Below are 20,522 nucleotides of genomic sequence, written 5' to 3'. Positions count from 1 at the left end.
CGCTGACATGGGCGGCGAGCGGGCGCGCCGGTCGCTGCTGGCGGCGCCCGCGGGCCTGCTGCTGCTGCTCGGCCTGCTCTGGCCAAGGGGTAAGCTGCCTACCCCACCTTCATCCCGGCTACTGATCGTCATTGCGATATCTATATTTTAAATCAACGAACGGTGCAACGGCAGTGCATCATCGCCTAATAAGACATAAATTACAAATTCGATTAACTATATGCATGTATGTATACAGTATAATATAGAAATATAAAAAAACCAGTTTCGCTTATAAAACACACATGATACTGAAAACCTAGGTTATGTCACACATACTTATCTTCAACTCATCACAACCTTATCTTTACATTTTTCCAACTTATAAAGAATCGGATTTTCAAGAAAATCCTTGTTTTCAATTAAAACTCGATTTACGTAAAAGTTTCTAAACAAACGATTCATTTGTGTTCTACCCAGACCATTTAGCGTTATTTAGTGAGCTTTCGCCTCGTTACGTGCGTCGACACGTTCGGGCGTTACGTAGGGCGAGTGCCTGGTCACGTACAAAACATCAAGGATTTCGGCGCTCGTACCACGAGCGGCAAATTTGCCCGCAAATGCCCTTAGACAGCACTTGATTGAGAACAGCTTCAGATAACATAACGAGCGCCAACGAGCGGCCAAGAGCAGCCGAGAGCCCCTCAAAGTGGATAATGAACCGCTGAACATGTCTAGTAGCCCGATTTGTAATCAAAGGGAGAGCCATCAAGAGTTACATTGTTGTTCCCGTGACATTCACCTGCCATAAAAGACTGTGACGTAGCTTTGTTAAACTGACTACATAATATCGCCATTTCGATACTATTGTGAGTACGTCCCTGACAATTTAAGTTTGTTCGGATCAGTTTTATTCACGATCTTCTTTTGTTTATTTAACAACACATCTATTCACATCATTTCGTGAGCAGAGGCCTTATTATAGAACAATCGCTTGTATTATTATCTAACTGTATATTTATAGTAACTGCTACACAGGCTTTGTATTACATTCTATAAAAAATCATTCAATATACCTAGCAAAGTAAATTAAATTTAATAAATTAATAAAATATATTGGCATTGTAAAGAATAACACCTAAAGTTTTTTTCCTCTCGATGATAATTAATTAGTATTTAATAAATGACCAATCGAGAGTAGTTTTTCAATAAAATGAGTCATGTTGAATTTGAATTACAAACTAATTAAAAAGATTTTGAGTAAGTTGTACAAATTATGCTTCAACATAGATGACTTGCGCTCGTTGAAGTCTTTTGTAAGAAACTCTTGTTTAGACCAGATTTTGCAAGCAATCATTATTTATTATTAAAACTTGTTTTACAAAAACAATATAAATTAGGCCGTTTTAAGCAACCAGTCTATATACGGTATTAGAGACACCAATCATACTTATTACACCTAGGTTTACAAATAAACATTTATAAACCGTATCTTGAATACACAAAAATATTTCTTGGGCACTGTTACTTGAATTACAAGTTCGTCAATTAATAACTCTTGTAAACCTGCATAGTTACATAATAAATAAATAAATACATACATGCACATACGTTGCACCCATCTCAAAAGTAAGTAAAGCACTTGTGTTATTGAAATCGGAAACAACGACGGTACCATAAACACGCAGACTCGGGACAATATAGAAAAGTTAGTTTATCTATATTGACCAGGCCCGGCATCGAACCCAGGACCTCAGAAATGACGACACTATGAAACTGGTCTGCAAGCTACTCGACCACAGAGGTCATCGACAATGAGTTCCAGTTATATACATTTAAGGCAGTGTACTGTATAGGCAAATATATTTGTTGATATATTATAACATATTTGTAATAAACACTTTTTAAACACACATTGTATGCTTGTATTCAATACTAAGTAGCTCTTACAACTCCTGGCTTACATGTAGTAAATTAAAATCGAAAATTGTTATGTAGAGTGTGTGTACTTATTACCCACCTAATTACAAGCCTACCTGCAAACTTTAGTATCTATTATAAACCAAAAAAAAGTTGCGTCAGCGTATACTTTTACACTTTTTTGTTAGGAGCTTGCGGCGGCCTCCACGAAAAGAGGTTATTGCACCACCTGCTGGACCACTACAACGTGCTGGAGCGGCCGGTGGTCAACGAGAGCGATCCGCTGCAGCTCTCCTTCGGCCTCACGCTCATGCAGATCATCGACGTGGTATGTACCTCCGTTTAGCTTTTCTCTTGTCTCAGACCACCTGCTCGTCATTATATGATGCTTAAGTGGTTGAAGGTAATCAATCGGTTGCACGACTACGTAAATTATTAATGCGATACAAACAACGGCACGTCTTCCGTTGCGCCTATTTTTAATTTAACTGTTTGTCACTAAAGATAATGCGAAAAAGCCAATGCTTAATTTTACAGTACTAATAATAGCATGGCAGTTCACTATATGGTCATGAAAAAATATATAAAATTTTACACAATGTATGTTGTACAAATTATACAACATAATACATGACATGTGTGTAAAGTTACGATGCTATTTTGTTTTTTTTTTGAGCCAACGCTACAATTGAGATCTGCAACAAATAATTACCGTCTTGTATTTCTACATTACTGTCGCCTTAAGGATATTAAAATTAATAAATTACTTTGTAAAACGAAATTAAATGTGTAACATGAAAAATACAATTCTAACATCATAAATTATTTCGCAGGACGAGAAGAACCAGCTACTAATAACTAACATCTGGCTTAAACTAGTAAGTGCTTTCATTTATTTTTATTAATTGTATAGTATTTATTATAAGTTGTTAAAAAATAAAAAAATTCAAATTGTTAGGCCTTCGCAATAACTACACTTGAAACAATTTTTTTTTAATCTAAAATCGTGTACATTTGTATTTTCAAACAAATCAACGTTTTGGGGCACTTTACAAGTCCAATGGTCATAGCTGACTGATAGCTTACGCATATACATTTTATATATATTCATAAAAAAGTACGAAAATCGGTAGTAAAATACATAGTAAGTTATATTCCTAAACTTAAATGTAACATTTCATGGTGTTCCTTAAAATTAGAATACTATGTCACGAACAAGGAATTAATCCTTCCAAATAACCCTAACGATTGACATCATAAAAGTACAAGATATTTTTTCACCTTTTTAAAATCTTTTAATGCAATTAATATTAAATTAAATATTACACACCATCACATAGGTTACTCTGATCAAAAGTAAATAACTAAAGCACTTGTGCTATAGAAATCTGAAACAACGACGGTACCATAAATACCCAGATACGAGACAATATAGAAAAGTTAGTCTTCAGAGATGACGACACCATGAAAACCGGCGTACAAGCCACTCAACCACGAAGGTCGTCAATATTACATATTTAAAAAAATAAAATGTTTCCATGATGCAAATATCTTAACTACAACTAATATTTAAATAATTACTAAAAATACTTTCCGTGTCACACATCATCATTATTATTAGAAAAACATATATATATATATATATATATATATATATATATATATATATAAGCAAATTCTGAGCACCATACGATCTAAAATAAATGGTTTTAATGGTTTAAATGATTTAAACGAGTTGCGTTGAAAAAAACTATCATAGACAACTTCGGGCAGTTTCAATTGGAAGTTGTAGCGAAAGTGTTGGTGCTAGGTTACCTACGAAGAACGTAAACGTAACAGACTCTATATAATCTCCACAAATAATAGTAAAAGAAGTTTTCACCAATAAATGCTTGTACATTTGCATCCCAGAGGCGATCAGGAACGTTTACATTGATAATATTAGTTACAACATCATAATTTTCGTAGTAATGAATCTAAAAAAGGAGGACGTTCTCAACTGAACTGAATTTTTCTGTGTAATCGCGATTACTTCGACATTTGTGAACCTACCTATTTATGCCGCCAAGCAGTAATGTGAATTAATGTGTTTCGGTTTTGAAGGGCAAGGCTACTCATGAAATTACAGGCACATGGAATTTGTCAACTTATGTCTCAGGGTGACAAGCACAGTAGCAGTGTCCGTCAGGTTTTTGCGATTTAAGGCACTGAGTGGCACAGTTCGTCCTGTCACGTGGTATTATAAAAAAGTTATATCAATATTTTTTTTTGTTGGAAGGGGAATACTTCTGTAGTGATTCTATTCAAATTTGAAGAAAATATTCCACCTCTTGGCAAATTAGGGGATGAATCCAGTTTATTGGATTCCACCCACATTCCGTTCCAATTGACCCTAACGATTGGCGTCATAAAAGTTCAGGATGTTTTTTTTCACCTTTTTCTTGAAATATTTTAATGCAATTACACAACATTATACAACATCACATAAGTTTCTCTGATCCCAAATTAAGTAACTAAAGCAACACAAGTTATATGTTATAGAAATCGGAAACAACGACGGTACCACAAATACCCAGACACGCGACAATTAGTCTTCAAAGATGGCGACGGCGAATTCACCCATTATCTTATTATTTTGGAATATTACTGTCGAATATTTCTTTTACACTTCCCTTATATTTTAAACTCTATCCATCTGTTTTTGCGGAAACACCCGCCTACATATGTTTTTCTAGAAATAGGTACATATACCATAATAAATTTTAATAACAATCCATCAAATTGGACAATGAAAAAACTTAAAGTAAAAATTCCCCTGCTCATTGTATAGCTTTATTTGTGATATCGAATGAAGGGACGAACAAGTCGTGCGTCTGATGGTAAGTGACACGCCTGACACGTCACACTGTCCATAGCAGTTGCAGTGCCACTCAGAGCTTTAATCGCAAAGTTTTGCAGGGCACTGCCACTGCGCCTGTCGCCCTGAGCCACAAGTTGACAAGTTGACAAGTTCCATGTGGCTGTAATTTCACCAGCGCACTTCAATTCAAAACAGGAACGCAATAAGACTCACATTACCGCAGATATACGTAAGATGGCAATACTTTTCGGGACGAACTATTTCAGAAGAACCTCTACTGCTACTAAAATGTGGCTGAGATCCATGCACTAGCAGGGAAAAGAGCTATGATCTTTAAACGTTGAGCAAATAGTCCTCAAATGTGGCTAAGAACTGTCTTAGTCAAACCAACCTTCTAATAAAATACCGATTAGTCCATCCGTTAGAGAGGTACGATGCCTGACAATCATAATGACACACGCAGATAAAAGCTTTAAACTTATAACACCCCTCTTTTTGCGTGGGAGTTAAGTATGTCTATTCTTGATTTTTATAACACTGCCATAATACAATATGGTAATGGTATAATGACGTCCTTATGTGCTATAAAAATGGCTCTTGTTGATCCCACGTGCACTTAAAGACTGTGATAAGACAAAGGGTATATGGATATACATCTGTAAATGTATTCCTTGTATATATTACAAATAAATGTTTTGATCAAAAAAACGTGCACATGTTCCCACAGTCCGATAGGCTAAAAAATTTGCGTCCACATCAAACATGGGTTACACCAGATTAGGCCCCCCCCCCCCCCTACTTCAAGTAAAATAAATTTACAAAGTAAATTTAATTCACTCCGGTCCCTTTTCAATGACGGCAAACATTTAGAATAAAATACCAAAATATATGTAGACAGAAAATAATATAGATAAAAATTATTTTTGTTCTAAATCTTTCATTCGGTTTTAAAATAAAATAATTTCGTATATTTGCAAGAATTGTTAAAATAGAATTATTTGATATATAAATATAATCTAATCATGAATAAAGGGCAACAATAATTAATTAATAATATGAAACATAAAAATAAATTAATAATGAGAATAGTAATGTAATGTGAACAACGACCATAAATAAATGAAATAAACATTTTTTTTTTTTAGTTTAAGTTTGTATTTTATATTAGACAGAAGTTTCTTTCGTTTTAAACGATGTACGGACAACAGCACATCAGACTAGACGTTTTTGTTCGAAAATCGCCTCCAGTGCAACGGAACAAGATATGTCAATGTGTAGCTTGATGTGCTGTTGACTGATGATAATAGTAATGTTTATTATATTGCGGTACCCTACTACGACTCATGTGTAGGCACTGAATATTTTTAAATATACACCATATCTATATAGTCTGTCTTTTTTGAGGATAAAGTAAAATTACATTTGCAGAGTTTCCAGTTTAAATAAAATTTTAATAGTCATGTAGTTGTTGTCGACAGTTTTATCGATACATTGCGAAAGAAGGTAAAATTTTCCCATAAATGACTCAATAGTGAACGTTATGATGTTCTAAAGATTACTTATTGCGTACTCTATTTGACAGTTGACCTACTAGTAATGAAATCAATATTTTATTCATATACATTTTGATAAGCAGGCAGCCGAATTCGAATATGCATGTTGGATTAATTAAATAAAAAAAATTTAATATAAATTTAAAAACTTTAAAATATGTCTTCTTTTTGCATTTTAGTAGATATAGTTCTGAGTGTATGCATGTATGAACTTCATCTTATCGTATCGATGACATACACTATACTATTGTGGCCCAGAACTCAGCCACGCCGACAGCGTCACGAGGAGCCGCCATTAAATCCTCGAGCGTGCAGGTGCAGGTGGGCCATAGTTTGAGTCGCACCGCACAGACAGTCCATGTTACAACTGAGTCCGAAGCCTAGCCTAAAGACCCTAGATAGGCCATGGTAATTCGTGTCCAGAAGGAACTCTCAGAAAGCGGGATAAACAAAGTACAAAAACTGACATTCATATGAACCTTTGCCCAGCAATTGAACGATTAATGGGCCGGTGATCATTCTAATGAAACAAGTTCAGCTATTTATTGCGTAAACGTAACCAACAATCAGTTAATAGTCGATAGCATATTTATCGACTGCAATCACTAGCTGCTTGCAAGCGGGCAACACTTTTACGCAGTGAACTCTCATTTACTTAATCTTTAAAAAAGACAGACTATGTCACATCATGCTATAATAAATGCCTTATACTTAAAAATATTCTTATGTTTACTACTAACTGATAAAAACGCAATAAGATAATTACATAAACATCTACAGTACATATATCTACATAAATACACTGTGTGAGTGCCTAATAAACGATGTGTGCTCAGCCAATTAAGTTATTACTTTATCCATTACTCACACTGTTTGATAAGGAGCGTCGCGTTATACGTGACTTTACTGAACAAACAAACGACCTCGACGGACTTTATGTATTTAATACTTATTGTAGGTAATTATGTTTCATCCGTTTCTGTCGGAAAATGGCCTTTTAAACGGGGATAAATTTATTTCATTTTAATTTAATCTAATACAAGTAAAACAAATGTAAAGGAAGCTATGATAATGTTAAAATAAACAGTAAAAAAGGAACGTTAAAGATTCTACAATCTCCATGAAGCATTAGAACTCTAGTGTAACCTAAACTAAGTAAATGAGTACCTGTATTTATTTACTTAGTTTAGTTATCGCAACTACTAAGGATGGGACCAGGGAAAGTATACACTGCCCATTTGATTTAGTGCCAATATATACTCCCGGACAGATAATTCGAGCCACCTCGCATTTTTGTCGTAAAGGGCTAGAATACAAAAATGGTATTGTCATCGAAGAAAAAGTTTTCCTCCGGTTTTGCAAATCCAAATTTCCAACAAGGACTTATGGAAAAGACTCTTCAAAATTGCATTAGAGTTTTAGAGCAATCAAACATTGTTTAAGCTTAGGGCACTTAATACTGAAAATGCGTGGTGGCTCGAATTATGTGTCTGGAAGTGTATTATAGTGAAATAATTGTTTAAATTCACGATGTACCATGAGTCCTGATGAATAATAAACAAAAGACAACCGACTTTTGTGTAAGTAGTTCTATTTACCGAACACACGACTTACTTTGAATTGACTACTTCTTAGAATGACTTCTTCTTGGGATAGAGGTTTAACCTCCTAAAACCCAGAAAACTACAATAAGCAAAACGCTAAACGGCCAATATACAATATGTATTAAATATAATTACCTACATGCTTTGTATGAAAAAACGTATTTTTCGGTCTGGAAACATAGACCCTATGGTCATTATAGAATATATACTGGTGAATTTGAATGCGATATTTTCATTACAATGTATACTAGGCGTTTACGTGAAGTAGCAGTTAGAGCTCTTGTTGAAAGAGTTCATCCAAGGAAGTACTGCGACAAGTACTATGAGCGTTACTGTGTGACGATGTGACCTCCTACCATCGTCATTCCACCTGTTTATCGCCTTTTCTCCAGAGAAAAAGAACCAGTTCCTGGCCATTTGTTTTCAAATTTTGAATCTTTCTTTAATTCCTTTGCCAAGGCATCCTCATTTTGTTTCGTTCCGTCATCACTCTCTGCTCAATCGCTGTAGCGAGCAGTGCTGGTCGTGTAATTTGACCCGTATACCAGTTACCAAAAATCTCTTGTGCGATAAACATTTAAAAGATCACAAAAAATCTTTAAAACATTTTTTATAAAACCGGATAATTTCCACTATTTCTTTTTCCTTATGAATTTTGGACATTAAACTCGCTAAGCAAGATGTATGGAGGCTACATTACTTTCGACAGGACATGCTTAATCGGTGCCAGCAGTGCGTGACAACCGTTTCAACTGTGTTCCGGTTTTGAAAGGTGCTGGTGAAATTACAGGCACATGGGTCTTGTCAGCTTTGGTCTCAGGGAGAAGGGCGCAGTAGCAATGTCTCTCAGATCTTTGTGATTTAAAACTCTTCGTCCTGTCACTGGTATCATAAAAAAACGTGATCATAGGAATAATATTGTCTGGATATACATGACGAACGAAATTAACCTTATAACTTACAAATGATGGAGACTTATAAATGTCATATACATATACATAATTTGTTTCATGCAGTTCATATTAGAACTTTTGTCGTATAATCACATATGGTTTTATTATACTAAGGGCACGAAGTAAGGGATTTAGTGTTTTAAGTTGATTCGGGTACACACAAAGTAAACTTAATAATACCTACAAGTTGATTGCTTCTCTCTGTCCTTTCAACATCATTATGTATATAGTATGAGTAGTGATTCAGACATTATTCCTATGATCACGTAAACGCCCTGAGTAATAATATAATGAAAATATCACATTCAAATTCAGCTCTGCATGTTGAATGAATGAATGATAAGTTTATTACTCTCACAAGGCTTACTTATGACTTAAATACAGAGTTTTGTTACTGTTATGTACATTGTGAGAGGCTGATGTCAGTACTAGGGTTGTTATTCCTGTATGAGTAATCAATTCTATGTTCTATGTGAGCATGTGGTATATCTTAAAAAATACGTTATTCATACAAAACTGAGAGCATACTGGCTAGGGCTTGCAGCATGTAATTATATTTCGTACATTTTAATGAACATTGAGCATTTAGCGTTTTTCCCATTATAGTTTACTGGGTCTTAGGAGGATATTGTCGTCATGAAGAAAAATATAGAAAAGTAGTCGACGACAAAAGACTCTTCTAATATTTTAAGCTGCATACTTTCCCCATGACGTGTAAAATAAGGAGGTGTTAAATTGTGAGACTAGATGTGGGCCTTGCATACATTTTATTATTATACTAAAAGATATTTTTTATTCGTTCAGGAATGGAACGATATGAACTTAAGATGGAACACATCCGACTTCGGTGGTGTAAAAGACTTGCGGGTGCCTCCACACAGGCTATGGAAACCAGATGTCCTTATGTACAACAGGTAACACGTTCCGAGAGTTCAATGAAATCCACCTTCTAGTCGCTCCGCCGCATGACAGAGTAAAGGTCTCCAGCCGTTTTAATAAAGGATGTTAAAAAACCAAACAGTCACTTTATGAGGTGTATATACTTTACTTGACATATCCTGGAATTGAGGAAACTGTTTCTTTTCCGACAATCAGTTAAACTTTTTCATTTCGTAGTAGAAAACATCTATATTTCATTTATAATTAACAAGTATTTGTTAATTGTGAGGTCAAACCGCTTTTTTATCATTAAATAACCGATTTAATAATTATTAATACACAGATCGAACACTTAGAAAAAAATCCTTCGATCCGGCCGAATTCGAACCGACGTCTTCTAACAAACCGTGCCAAACGCTATGCCAACTAAGCCACGGAACGAACCAGCCGACCTCACGAATTCTTCTATATGCTTGTTATCGTATCTTTCTATTTGATTTTTCAACGACTTTTTAGCCGGTGAAGGAATTTTTTCGTGTATTCGATTTTTGAATTAACAATTATAACAAACTAGTGGAGTAATTTCACATAAAAAATAATTGAATATCAATGCAATAAAAATGTAAATCGATTAAATGTTTGAAAAATCTTTCAAAAATCAATTGTAACTAGGTCTTACAGTACTTATATATCAAAACTGACGTATAATAATAAGAACAAATAAATATTAGACAAAGTCACATACGTTGCTCTGATCCTAAAGTAACTAAAGCAGTTGTGTTATGGAAATCAGAAACAATGACGATACCACGAACACCCAAACCCGAGACAATATGGAAAAGTCAGTTTTTGTATATGGACCCGGCCAAGGATCAAACCGGACCTTCGACAACATAGCGACACCGTGAAAGTCGCAAGCCACTCAACCACGATACCATAGTAGACCAACGGCTACCTAATTTATCAACTATTAAATAACTTATATTAAATGTAAACCTAGAAGTAAAGATATCCTATTCAAAAATGTATATATAGCAACTACACAATATTTGTAATTCAAAGTTAATAAAAATACCGTTTTTTGATATGAGCTTCCGGTGTAGTAAAGACCTATGCCGGTTCCACTTGTGAAGACGGCCTGTAAACCATTGATATGAAATGCCAAAACGAATGGTCAGTCCTCCCTAAAGAACATTTCCCAACATCCGTCGAATAATAACCATAAACTTTCCGTTGGTTTATTAAATATTTCTTTTTATAAAGCGCGGACGAAGGTTTCGACAGCACGTACCCGACCAACGTGGTAGTAAGGAACAACGGCTCTTGCCTGTACGTGCCTCCGGGCATCTTCAAAAGCACCTGCAAGATCGACATCACCTGGTTCCCTTTCGACGACCAGCGCTGCGAAATGAAGTTCGGCAGCTGGACTTATGATGGATATCAAGTAAGAGCTAAAAGACGTTTGAAAACAAACATATACCTTGTAGCTACAAGTCATAATAATATTGATGTATTAAATACTGCTAAGTGTGACCACAAATATCTACACGTCATGCCATTGTCATATTAGTATTAAGTTAACAAAGGCTATCACGGAATTTTGTAATATTATATTTCAACTATATATTTTGTACTGTGTGCAACAAAATAAATGTTGACTTCGTTTGTCATAGTTGGACCTTCAACTTCAAGACGAAGCGGGTGGAGATATAAGCAGTTTTGTCACAAATGGCGAATGGGAACTTATTGGTAAGCAAATGCAAAATACCATTGTTTTTTTTCGCTGATGTAAATATGTATAAGTGAAATTTTATAAAAAGTATTTATACCCCTGGGTCTTCCTTCTCTAATTTTTTTTTTAATGTTTTTTAACATTAAGTTCATCTAATGACTCAATCGACGAAAAGAAACTAGTATGGTTATTTTGATCCCTACAGGTGTACCAGGCAAGCGCAATGAGATCTATTACAACTGCTGCCCAGAGCCGTATATTGACATCACATTCGCGGTGGTGATCCGGCGGAAAACGCTCTATTACTTCTTCAATCTAATTGTGCCCTGCGTGCTCATCGCCTCTATGGCGCTATTAGGCTTTACGCTGCCACCGGACTCTGGAGAGAAACTTTCTTTAGGTGTGTAATTATTGTATCCATTTTAATTTTGGCCTCCAATTGGTTACACTTTTTAGTTTTATTTACAGAAATTTTCTTTTTTAGCAAGTCGATTAAATCACTCCATCTGAACACAGCCGAACATAGTCTTATTAACTGTATTACATTCGCCCATTCATGCTATTTTGATTTTGGAGCAATGTTCTTAATCATTCGTATTTTGTTCAGGCGTCACAATCTTACTGTCGCTGACAGTGTTCCTCAATATGGTGGCAGAAACGATGCCTGCAACTTCCGATGCAGTGCCTTTACTGGGCACCTACTTCAATTGCATCATGTTCATGGTGGCCTCCTCTGTGGTCTCCACGATACTTATCCTCAACTACCATCACCGACACGCAGACACGCACGAAATGAGCGATTGGGTAAGTGACTGAGTATTTGAAACATTCTTTGCGATATTTGTAGCGTCCACTTAAAGAATTGTTTTCCGTCAGATCCGTTGCGTATTCCTATACTGGTTACCGTGGATCCTGCGCATGTCAAGGCCGGGCTCGGCAGCAACACCACCACCGGCGCGCGCGCCCCCTCCGCCTGACCTGGAATTGCGCGAACGATCCTCCAAGTCGCTACTAGCTAACGTGCTTGACATCGAGGACGATTTCCGCCACGGCGTGCCGCCGCAGCAGCCCGCCTGCTGCCGATACTACAGGTCCCTCGACGATCTACACGAACACTACTCGCCGTAAATAGCACGGTTACGATACTATAACCCTGCCTCGAACGTTCCGCAAATACACCCGACCAAAACAGCTTTAACATTGACATCATGATAGAACTCGATGTATTCAAATCACATAATCTTGAAATTCGAACGCAGTCTTATTAATATTAAGAATTCTACAGTCTTCTTATCATACGAGCATAACTCCAGTAGAACCCTCCGTTCCTCGGCTCTACCTGTAGTTAGAGTGCAATGGCGAATGAGAAACTACAGAGCATATCTGTTACAGGGGGGCTGAAGAGAACGGCGCCGGACTGGCGGCGCATAGCTGTTTTGGTGTTGACTACGAACTTTCGCTGATATTGAAAGAGATTCGAGTCATCACGGATCAGGTATTTATTCGCTCAAAGTAACTTCGTAGATGCACTTTGTAGATGCAATTTAGCTGTCTATAACGTTAGTGTTTTTGTCACAGATGCGCAAGGATGACGAGGACGCGGACGTTTCGCGCGACTGGAAGTTCGCCGCCATGGTCGTGGACAGACTGTGCCTTATTATCTTTACCCTGTTCACAATCATCGCTACGCTAGCCGTGCTACTGTCCGCACCACACATCATGGTGTCGTAGCGACCCGCCCGCTTGCGGCTGCGCATGCGTAACGTTCTGTGATACAGCATAAATACTTGTTAAGTTGTGATGTGCGAAAGCGGCGCGGGCGCCGATGCCGCGTTTCTAGGGAGTTGCTTTCCGCCCGCCTCGTCGCCCGCGCCCCCCTGTAGACATAAGTAACCGCTGACTGCCAATCCTGTGCATTCAACCAAATACTGCCTATCCGACTTTGTTCTCTAAATTTTGTGATCTTGTGTCAAAGATTTTCTTCCTTCTCTTCCGAGAAAACCACGTTGGTACTTGGAGAACTGAATGCAAAAGAGCACTACTTCAGCGATGACGAGTGGTTCCAAGGAAACGGCTCTCCGTAGTCGCGATGCCTCGAAACCTTGACACGGAACCGTCGACACAAGTACGTGGCAGTAGGCGTCGGTGCCGTCCTCCATTCTGGCCAGACGCCAGGACTCCACGCTAGAATAGTCGCTATTTCATAGGCCACCTCATTACAAGGTTGGTCAATTCAAAAAATTAGCACAAAAACGTCTTCCTTCATACCGTTGAACGACCTGGTTCGCATTAAAAATTTAACTTTGTTAGAACTTCTCGAGTCTTGAAATCTATTGTACAGTTTAGGATTTGGGCAGTGAATAAGCAACGGCCCTTTGTTTCCTTCTTGTTCGATTCCGTGAATCGTGGTTATGATCCCTAATTTTATTTTCGGATGTATTTGTGTCAGTAGCTAGTATAGAACTTTACAAACAATGTTGATTCAATTGGTACAGGTTGTGATATGCCTCGTTGTGAACGGGTCGATATTGTTATAAATGGTAATATCCATGGCTATAGCTTAATAAAACGTTCGTTAAAGTTGTAGTTAACAAGTACTTATTATTTTATTAAAATCATGCCTGAGTCTTTCCGAATGACATATACAAATAATTAAAATTACATAATATTAAATTTATAAGTATACTTCTTTCCATACAATCATAGTAATTTGTCTGCAATAATGTTAGCTTTGAACAGAGTTTAACTTTTATCAAGATTTCTTAATTGTGAAAACTTATACCATCCTTCTGATTATGGTATTTATCAAATCATATGTTATTCTTATGTTACGACTATTAAAAACGGAACAGTTTTGTTATTTAAGTACATAAGTACTAATGTGCCTATAAACAGTACAACAATTCGACATTTTTTACAATTACGCGTAAAATTCGACCAGCACTAGCGCTCATCTGCCACTGTTGACGGCGAGTCATTCGTTACAGTTACATACTCATCATCCATTTCTGATCTATACATTTGTTATGACCCGTACTAACTCATTAAGTACAGCAATACGGTATTCGTTACTTTAAATTTGTCTCTGGAAAACATTGTGAACCTCTTAGAAAGAAAACGTCCGCAAAGCGGCAGAAGTCGATGCGGAGGATACATTCAACGTGTTTATGTACCCACGCATGGCTTCAATGTTTTCCTCCTTTGAGGCTTTATTGATAATCGGTGGCTGATCGATTCTAAGAGGAAGTTGCGGACCGCCTACGATTGTATTTAGCAATGTTTTTTCGGTCATCTTTATTTGTTTTTGTATAAACTCGTCTCATCGACCACTAGCGAGCGGTTGTGTGATGGCCGGCCGGCGGAGCGAGTCCCGCACTGCACCCACCTGCATGTTAGTGAATGCGGCCGTTGCAGCGCGGAGCATCGGCGCTCCGCTGGCTCAAAGGGGCGCCCCGGACCCCGTAAATTGTTCAATTTATAATATAGGAGTAATCCTCTGAATTGCACATTTATTAAATATAAACGAATGAAAACTAACGATTTTTATTTCATACCAAGAAACTTGTATTTAATTATTCATCGGAAGTTACGTAATAAAGGACGGTCTTTGATAGAATACAAAAATATTAAACAACATCACATACTTTGTTCTGATCCCAAAGTAAGTCACTAAAGCACTTCTGTTATGAAAATCGGAACAACGACGGCAACACAAACACCCAGACCTGAGACAATACAGAAAAGTTAGTTTTTTTTCATTGACCCGGCCGGGAATCGAACCCGGGACCTCAGAGATGGCGACACAATGAAAACCGGCGTACAAGTCACTCAGCCACGGAGGTCGTCAAATAAGGTAAATAGTCGATTCTTATATGATTTTTTTACCACAAGATATGTAGAATAAGAATTAAAATATTATTTTTTTTGTGAGAATGATCGTTTTCCCGTATTAAAAATGATTAGAGTAACCCTGACCTATATTCCTGGAGTCGGCAGCCCTGGCCGGAGACAATCGATGCGATCCCGAGGGATAACCGCACATGCGCACTGCTCGACACATTAAACTTATACATTGCTCCACAAAACTTCAATCGCTCGATGTAACAATTAAGTATGAAACTATCAAAATTACTGACGCGGTGCTAACAATAAACTACACGTGTGTTATTTATATTCGCATTGCTCTACATAGACATTCTCTAAATTATTTATCAATTTATTAACCAATACTAAGTAATTACGGTGATTGGATCCATCAGTTATAGAGAATAACGATGACAACGATAAAAAAACAATGATGTTCCTATTTGGAAATGACTTCAGAACCTGCACCGTAATAAATGCTCTAAGTTATCCCTGCTCTACGTGCCTTGAGCTTCAGGAAACAAAACAATTGTAGAAAAAGAGATTAAATGAGCATTAGAGGTGCAGTGGCTCAATGAACTTGCAAAGTTACACATAAACATATATAGAAGAGTTCACAGTTCATTGCTCAGTTCAAATGTTAATAACTGATAGAGCGTGTTAGTAAGACGTCAATGTAACAAGCTAACGCTCAATACTACCGCGATAAGGATTTGCAGATAGCTGAACCATTACTACATAAATACATAGCATGAGCATGGGTGTACAAAGTGCGCCCTCTATCCACTACTACGTAGCAGAAGTTCATATCGCAAACATCACATCCACAAGACATTATACATTGTTTGTTAGCTATAAACTTCGAGCCGTACGGTTTCATAGGTACGCAATGTAAAGCATACAACAGGGATGTTGGAGTCAGATTGTGATATGGCACAAACGTAGGGCGGGTGAGTGCAGGGCGGGCGGGAGCGTGCGGCAGTGCGCGCCGACATGTCGGGCGCGACGCGCGCTTGCCTGCTCGCAGCCGCGTTGCTGACCGTATTCTACTCAGGTACCATAACTAACTGACTACCCTAATTCTTTACACAATTTACAGTCTTAACTGAAAGTTAACCGTAGTTAATTTAATTTAAATAATCCCGCAGTTACTTATCAACACTTTGTTCAAAGTAAACCAACTTTCATCGTTTCTTCAATCTTTCTTACATAGTGTGGGGACGTGCATATTTCACTAATTACTAAGTATAGTACTACAAAAATACAATTTTTCTTATAATACAAGTAAACGTAATGAATGATTGATTCAATTTAACAACCAATTTACCTAATTTAACTAAAGATTTTAATGATTCATAAATGTTATTCATTAATTACGCTTTCTAAGAGATAAATGATACCATAGTTTATCTGTACTTCCGTTAAATATATTGAATTAAATAACGATAAAGAAGTGGTTTAACGTTGTTTTATCTCACAGCCGCTCCTTATTGATCTGTCGCCGCTGCAGCATCACTCGGTCCACGGCTGACGGCAAAACATACTGTATCGAAATCGTGTCAATTCTATTATAAAAAGCAATAAAATTATATTCCATGTCTTAATACAAGCGTATAATGACATGATACAACGATACTGACAACTTTATAACGGTAACGCCACTTACGTATAACTGTCGAAAGTGGTCTCTTAATATATAATTATTTCTTTGTTTCAAAGCGTTCTCTTCCTTGTAGTTTATCAGTCATAGATCTACTGATCAAGTGTAGTAATCAGGCATAAGTAGACACTGATTTCAATATCAAATTCTTCACGTCTTCACTTCAGAATATTTAATGTTTTCTTCTCGAGTTACTCCCGAAACAGGAATATTAAGTGAGTCTACGGCGATTTCAGGATGGTGTTCAGAGGACGAGGAGCGGCTGGTCCGCGATCTGTTCCGCGGATACAACAAACTCATTCGACCCGTTCAAAACATGACTCAAAAAGTCGACGTGCGGTTCGGTCTTGCCTTTGTACAACTCATCAACGTCGTATGTATTAAAATTTACTATAATACATACAGTACGTACTACTTATAATACATACATTACTGCAGTTAGTCAAAAACAGACGAATGAGACAGCAATTATTTAATTACAGAACGAAAAAAATCAGATCATGAAGTCGAACGTGTGGCTGCGATTGGTGTGGATGGATTATCAGCTGATGTGGGATGAAGCCGATTACGGTGGTATCGGAGTGCTGAGACTACCGCCTGACAAAGTTTGGAAACCGGATATTGTACTTTTTAACAAGTAAATATTGTGTATAATTCTATAATAAGAGTGGTAAATAAGTAAGCAAGTTACAACGACGGCACTCGAAAACGTGTATACAATAGGAGTACCTAGTCAACTTATAAGGCAATGATAACATAGAGTCTTTCTGTTCATTATAGAAAGGTAAAATAAGAAATACTATAAAAATAAACCTACTAAAATTTATATTTATTGAAGGTTATATTTACATGCTCAAAAAAATTATATACGCAAAGTTATCAATTATCATGAAAATAAATGTTTATCGACTTTTTAAACGAACGGTATGCCTAAGTAATGTACATTCGCTGTAGGTACGTCGTTTGCGTTTTTGTTTTTCGATTTGTACTTACGTACCCATTATCCATTACGTAATTAGTAATTTTATTGTTTTCCTTTTGATTACAGCGCCGACGGAAACTACGAAGTACGGTACAAATCCAACGTCCTAATATACCCTAATGGTGAAGTGCTGTGGGTGCCTCCCGCTATTTACCAGGTGACATACATGTGAAATTAATTAGGATTTACCTTAGTAATAGTAAGAATTTTATCATAGGCAAGAGTTGTTAATTTAATTTAATATTTTATTCATCTTTTCAGAGCTCCTGCACAATCGACGTAACGTATTTCCCCTTCGATCAGCAAACATGCATTATGAAATTTGGCTCGTGGACTTTCAACGGGGATCAAGTATCTCTTGCTTTGTACAACAATAAAAACTTCGTAGACCTATCAGATTATTGGAAATCGGGAACATGGGATATCATAGAGGTACCAGCCTACCTGAACATTTACGAGGGAAATCATCCTACAGAAACGGATATCACATTTTACATCATAATTCGAAGAAAAACTTTGTTCTATACTGTCAACTTGATCTTGCCTACGGTTTTGATCTCATTCCTGTGCGTGTTAGTTTTCTATTTGCCTGCTGAAGCTGGAGAAAAGGTAGTCAGATTTTGATTGTCTTCTTTATGTTCATAACAATGAATGTTAATGTTTACAGCGAATCAATTGCCGCATAATTTTCGTTTCAGGTGACTCTCGGTATCAGCATTTTGCTGTCACTGGTTGTGTTCCTGTTGCTGGTATCAAAAATATTACCACCAACTTCCCTTGTGCTTCCACTTATTGCCAAATACCTTCTCTTCACTTTCATAATGAACACTGTCAGTATCCTTGTCACTGTCATTATCATCAACTGGAACTTCAGAGGCCCGAGAACGCATAGGTATTGAAATATTTACCTAAGTTTTTGTGTACCCAGAAAATAACGTACTTGTCTATAATTCATCTTTCCTAATTACAGAATGCCTTTGTGGATTCGAAGTGTGTTTCTCCACTACTTGCCAGCAGCGCTACTCATGCGCAGACCACGCAAAACGCGCTTGAGGTGGATGATGGAAATGCCAGGAATGGGTGCTCCACCACACGCAGCCGCTCCTCACGACTTGCCGAAACATATTAGGTAACTGCAGATATTGACAGCTGATCAAATCCGGCCCTAAATTTGTAAGTGAACTGGAAATCTAACTTTTCAGCGCCATCGGTACAAAACAAAGCAAAATGGAAGCTATGGAGTTGTCAGATCTGCATCACCCGAACTGTAAGATCAACAGAGCAGCAGGTGGCGGTGGTGAAGTGGGAGCACTCGGAGGTCTCGGTGCTCTCGGCGGACTGGGCCTCGGAGGCGAAAGGCGCGAGTCGGAGAGCTCAGATTCCCTATTGCTGTCTCCAGAAGCAGCTAAAGCAACTGAGGCGGTAGAGTTTATTGCAGAGCATTTGCGAAACGAAGATCTTTACATCCAGGTACGCAAATTTACCAAAAGATAATAATTATATTCGTTTTAAATTTTGAAGATATATATAACATTGAAAACCGGGGTGAAAATAATTGTCCTTTTTACAGACTCGCGAAGACTGGAAGTACGTTGCGATGGTAATCGATAGACTACAATTGTACATCTTCTTCATCGTCACCACTGCGGGGACAGTCGGCATTTTGATGGACGCGCCGCATATTTTTGAGTATGTCGATCAGGACCGCATCATCGAAATATACAGAGGAAAATAAATTAAATATGAATAGTAGTTTGTCTTCTGAACAATCGTATTTCGTTGTTCTCGTTGTCTCTCTCGTATAATCGTGTAAACGTTGCTCGAAATCTAACAATACTTCCGTCAACAGTAGCTTCCATTATACAGTATTATTTTAATGTATTAGACAAAGCTCACTTCTATAGCACATTGCCATGTGAAACTTGATTTGCTCATTTGATTCTACTTTATTATTGCAACAATAATTGCGAGACCTAATATATAAGATTTAAGATGTAGTAGTTAGAATAAATTAAACAATAATTTTTATAGAATTTAAAATGGCTGTGTTCGATGTTTATAAAAGCACATAACAAATAAGACGTAAGTTTGTACTTTTATCAACTACATACTCGTACAGGGTCAAGAGCACGTCAAGCACGACGCTTAAGATTTAAATCCAAGTCTATATACCGCTTACGATAAGAACGGTCCAAAGCACAAAGTGTCAAGCTTGACGTGCTCTTGACTGTACATACTGTAACCAAATCACTAATAAATAATGACGTTAATCATGTAAATAATCATAATTTTAATTAACTGCTTTCATTTAATTTTGTTTATCATATTATTACATATGTGTATACTGTACCTACTAAATCCAGCAGCCCACAATTATTATTAGTGAACGGAATTTAACGAAAATATTTATTATGAGCTCTTATTATTACTGTCAATGTATTGTTTTTATACTTTAATTTACTAATGTAGAAGTAACGCCAAGAATAAATTGATTATGATAATTATATCTTTGGAGTTATTATTATTCATATTATTA

General features: G+C 37.0%; 2 protein-coding genes across 5 annotated transcripts in view; both read left to right on the top strand.

Annotated features, from left to right (window-relative positions):
* Positions 1-15,008, top strand: part of LOC113230543 (neuronal acetylcholine receptor subunit alpha-7) — a 15,597-nt gene extending 589 nt beyond the window's left edge. The window contains exons 1-11 of one of the 3 annotated variants that reach the window (XM_026464533.1): positions 8-89; positions 2,088-2,227; positions 2,733-2,777; positions 9,674-9,783; positions 11,012-11,192; positions 11,422-11,497; positions 11,686-11,880; positions 12,088-12,284; positions 12,357-12,571; positions 12,873-12,975; positions 13,059-15,008. In XM_026464533.1, the coding sequence (XP_026320318.1) occupies positions 8-89; positions 2,088-2,227; positions 2,733-2,777; positions 9,674-9,783; positions 11,012-11,192; positions 11,422-11,497; positions 11,686-11,880; positions 12,088-12,284; positions 12,357-12,571; positions 12,873-12,975; positions 13,059-13,211 (1,497 nt within the window). In that variant the 3' untranslated portion in view covers positions 13,212-15,008. Of the gene's footprint in view, positions 1-7; positions 90-2,087; positions 2,228-2,732; positions 2,778-9,673; positions 9,784-11,011; positions 11,193-11,421; positions 11,498-11,685; positions 11,881-12,087; positions 12,285-12,356; positions 12,605-12,872; positions 12,976-13,058 lie in introns of those variants that run through there. The other 2 variants (XM_026464532.1, XM_026464535.1) reach the window with 2 other exon arrangements.
* Positions 15,009-16,334: 1,326 nt separating this feature from the next.
* Positions 16,335-20,121, top strand: LOC113230542 (acetylcholine receptor subunit beta-like 1). Of its 2 annotated transcripts, none has more exons than XM_026464531.1 (9): positions 16,335-16,398; positions 17,241-17,377; positions 17,487-17,641; positions 18,053-18,143; positions 18,248-18,595; positions 18,685-18,878; positions 18,957-19,115; positions 19,210-19,456; positions 19,557-20,121. In XM_026464531.1, the coding sequence occupies exons 1-9, from the start codon at positions 16,338-16,340 to the stop codon at positions 19,719-19,721; spliced, it is 1,557 nt and encodes a 518-aa protein (XP_026320316.1). In that variant the 5' UTR covers positions 16,335-16,337; the 3' UTR covers positions 19,722-20,121. The 2 variants fall into 2 exon arrangements, with proteins under 2 accessions (XP_026320316.1, XP_026320315.1); XM_026464530.1 differs by having other exon boundaries at positions 19,189-19,456.
* Positions 20,122-20,522: the final 401 nt, after the last annotated feature.

This window comes from Hyposmocoma kahamanoa, unplaced genomic scaffold (assembly GCF_003589595.1).
Source record: "Hyposmocoma kahamanoa isolate Upper Pololo Valley unplaced genomic scaffold, ASM358959v1 63, whole genome shotgun sequence".
NCBI lineage: Eukaryota > Metazoa > Arthropoda > Insecta > Lepidoptera > Cosmopterigidae > Hyposmocoma > Hyposmocoma kahamanoa.
The sequence above is the reverse complement of the archived record's forward strand: the minus strand, read 5'-3'. Positions and strand labels throughout refer to the sequence as shown.

Bases quoted from the DNA above. Each gene is read 5' to 3' on its own strand.
- LOC113230542 (XM_026464530.1), top strand. From the start codon at position 16,338: ATGTCGGGCGCGACGCGCGCTTGCCTGCTCGCAGCCGCGTTGCTGACC. The intron at 18,596-18,684 runs GTAGTCAGATTT...TTTTCGTTTCAG, and splicing joins CTGCTGAAGCTGGAGAAAAG to GTGACTCTCGGTATCAGCAT. The intron at 18,879-18,956 runs GTATTGAAATAT...TCCTAATTACAG, and splicing joins AGAGGCCCGAGAACGCATAG to AATGCCTTTGTGGATTCGAA.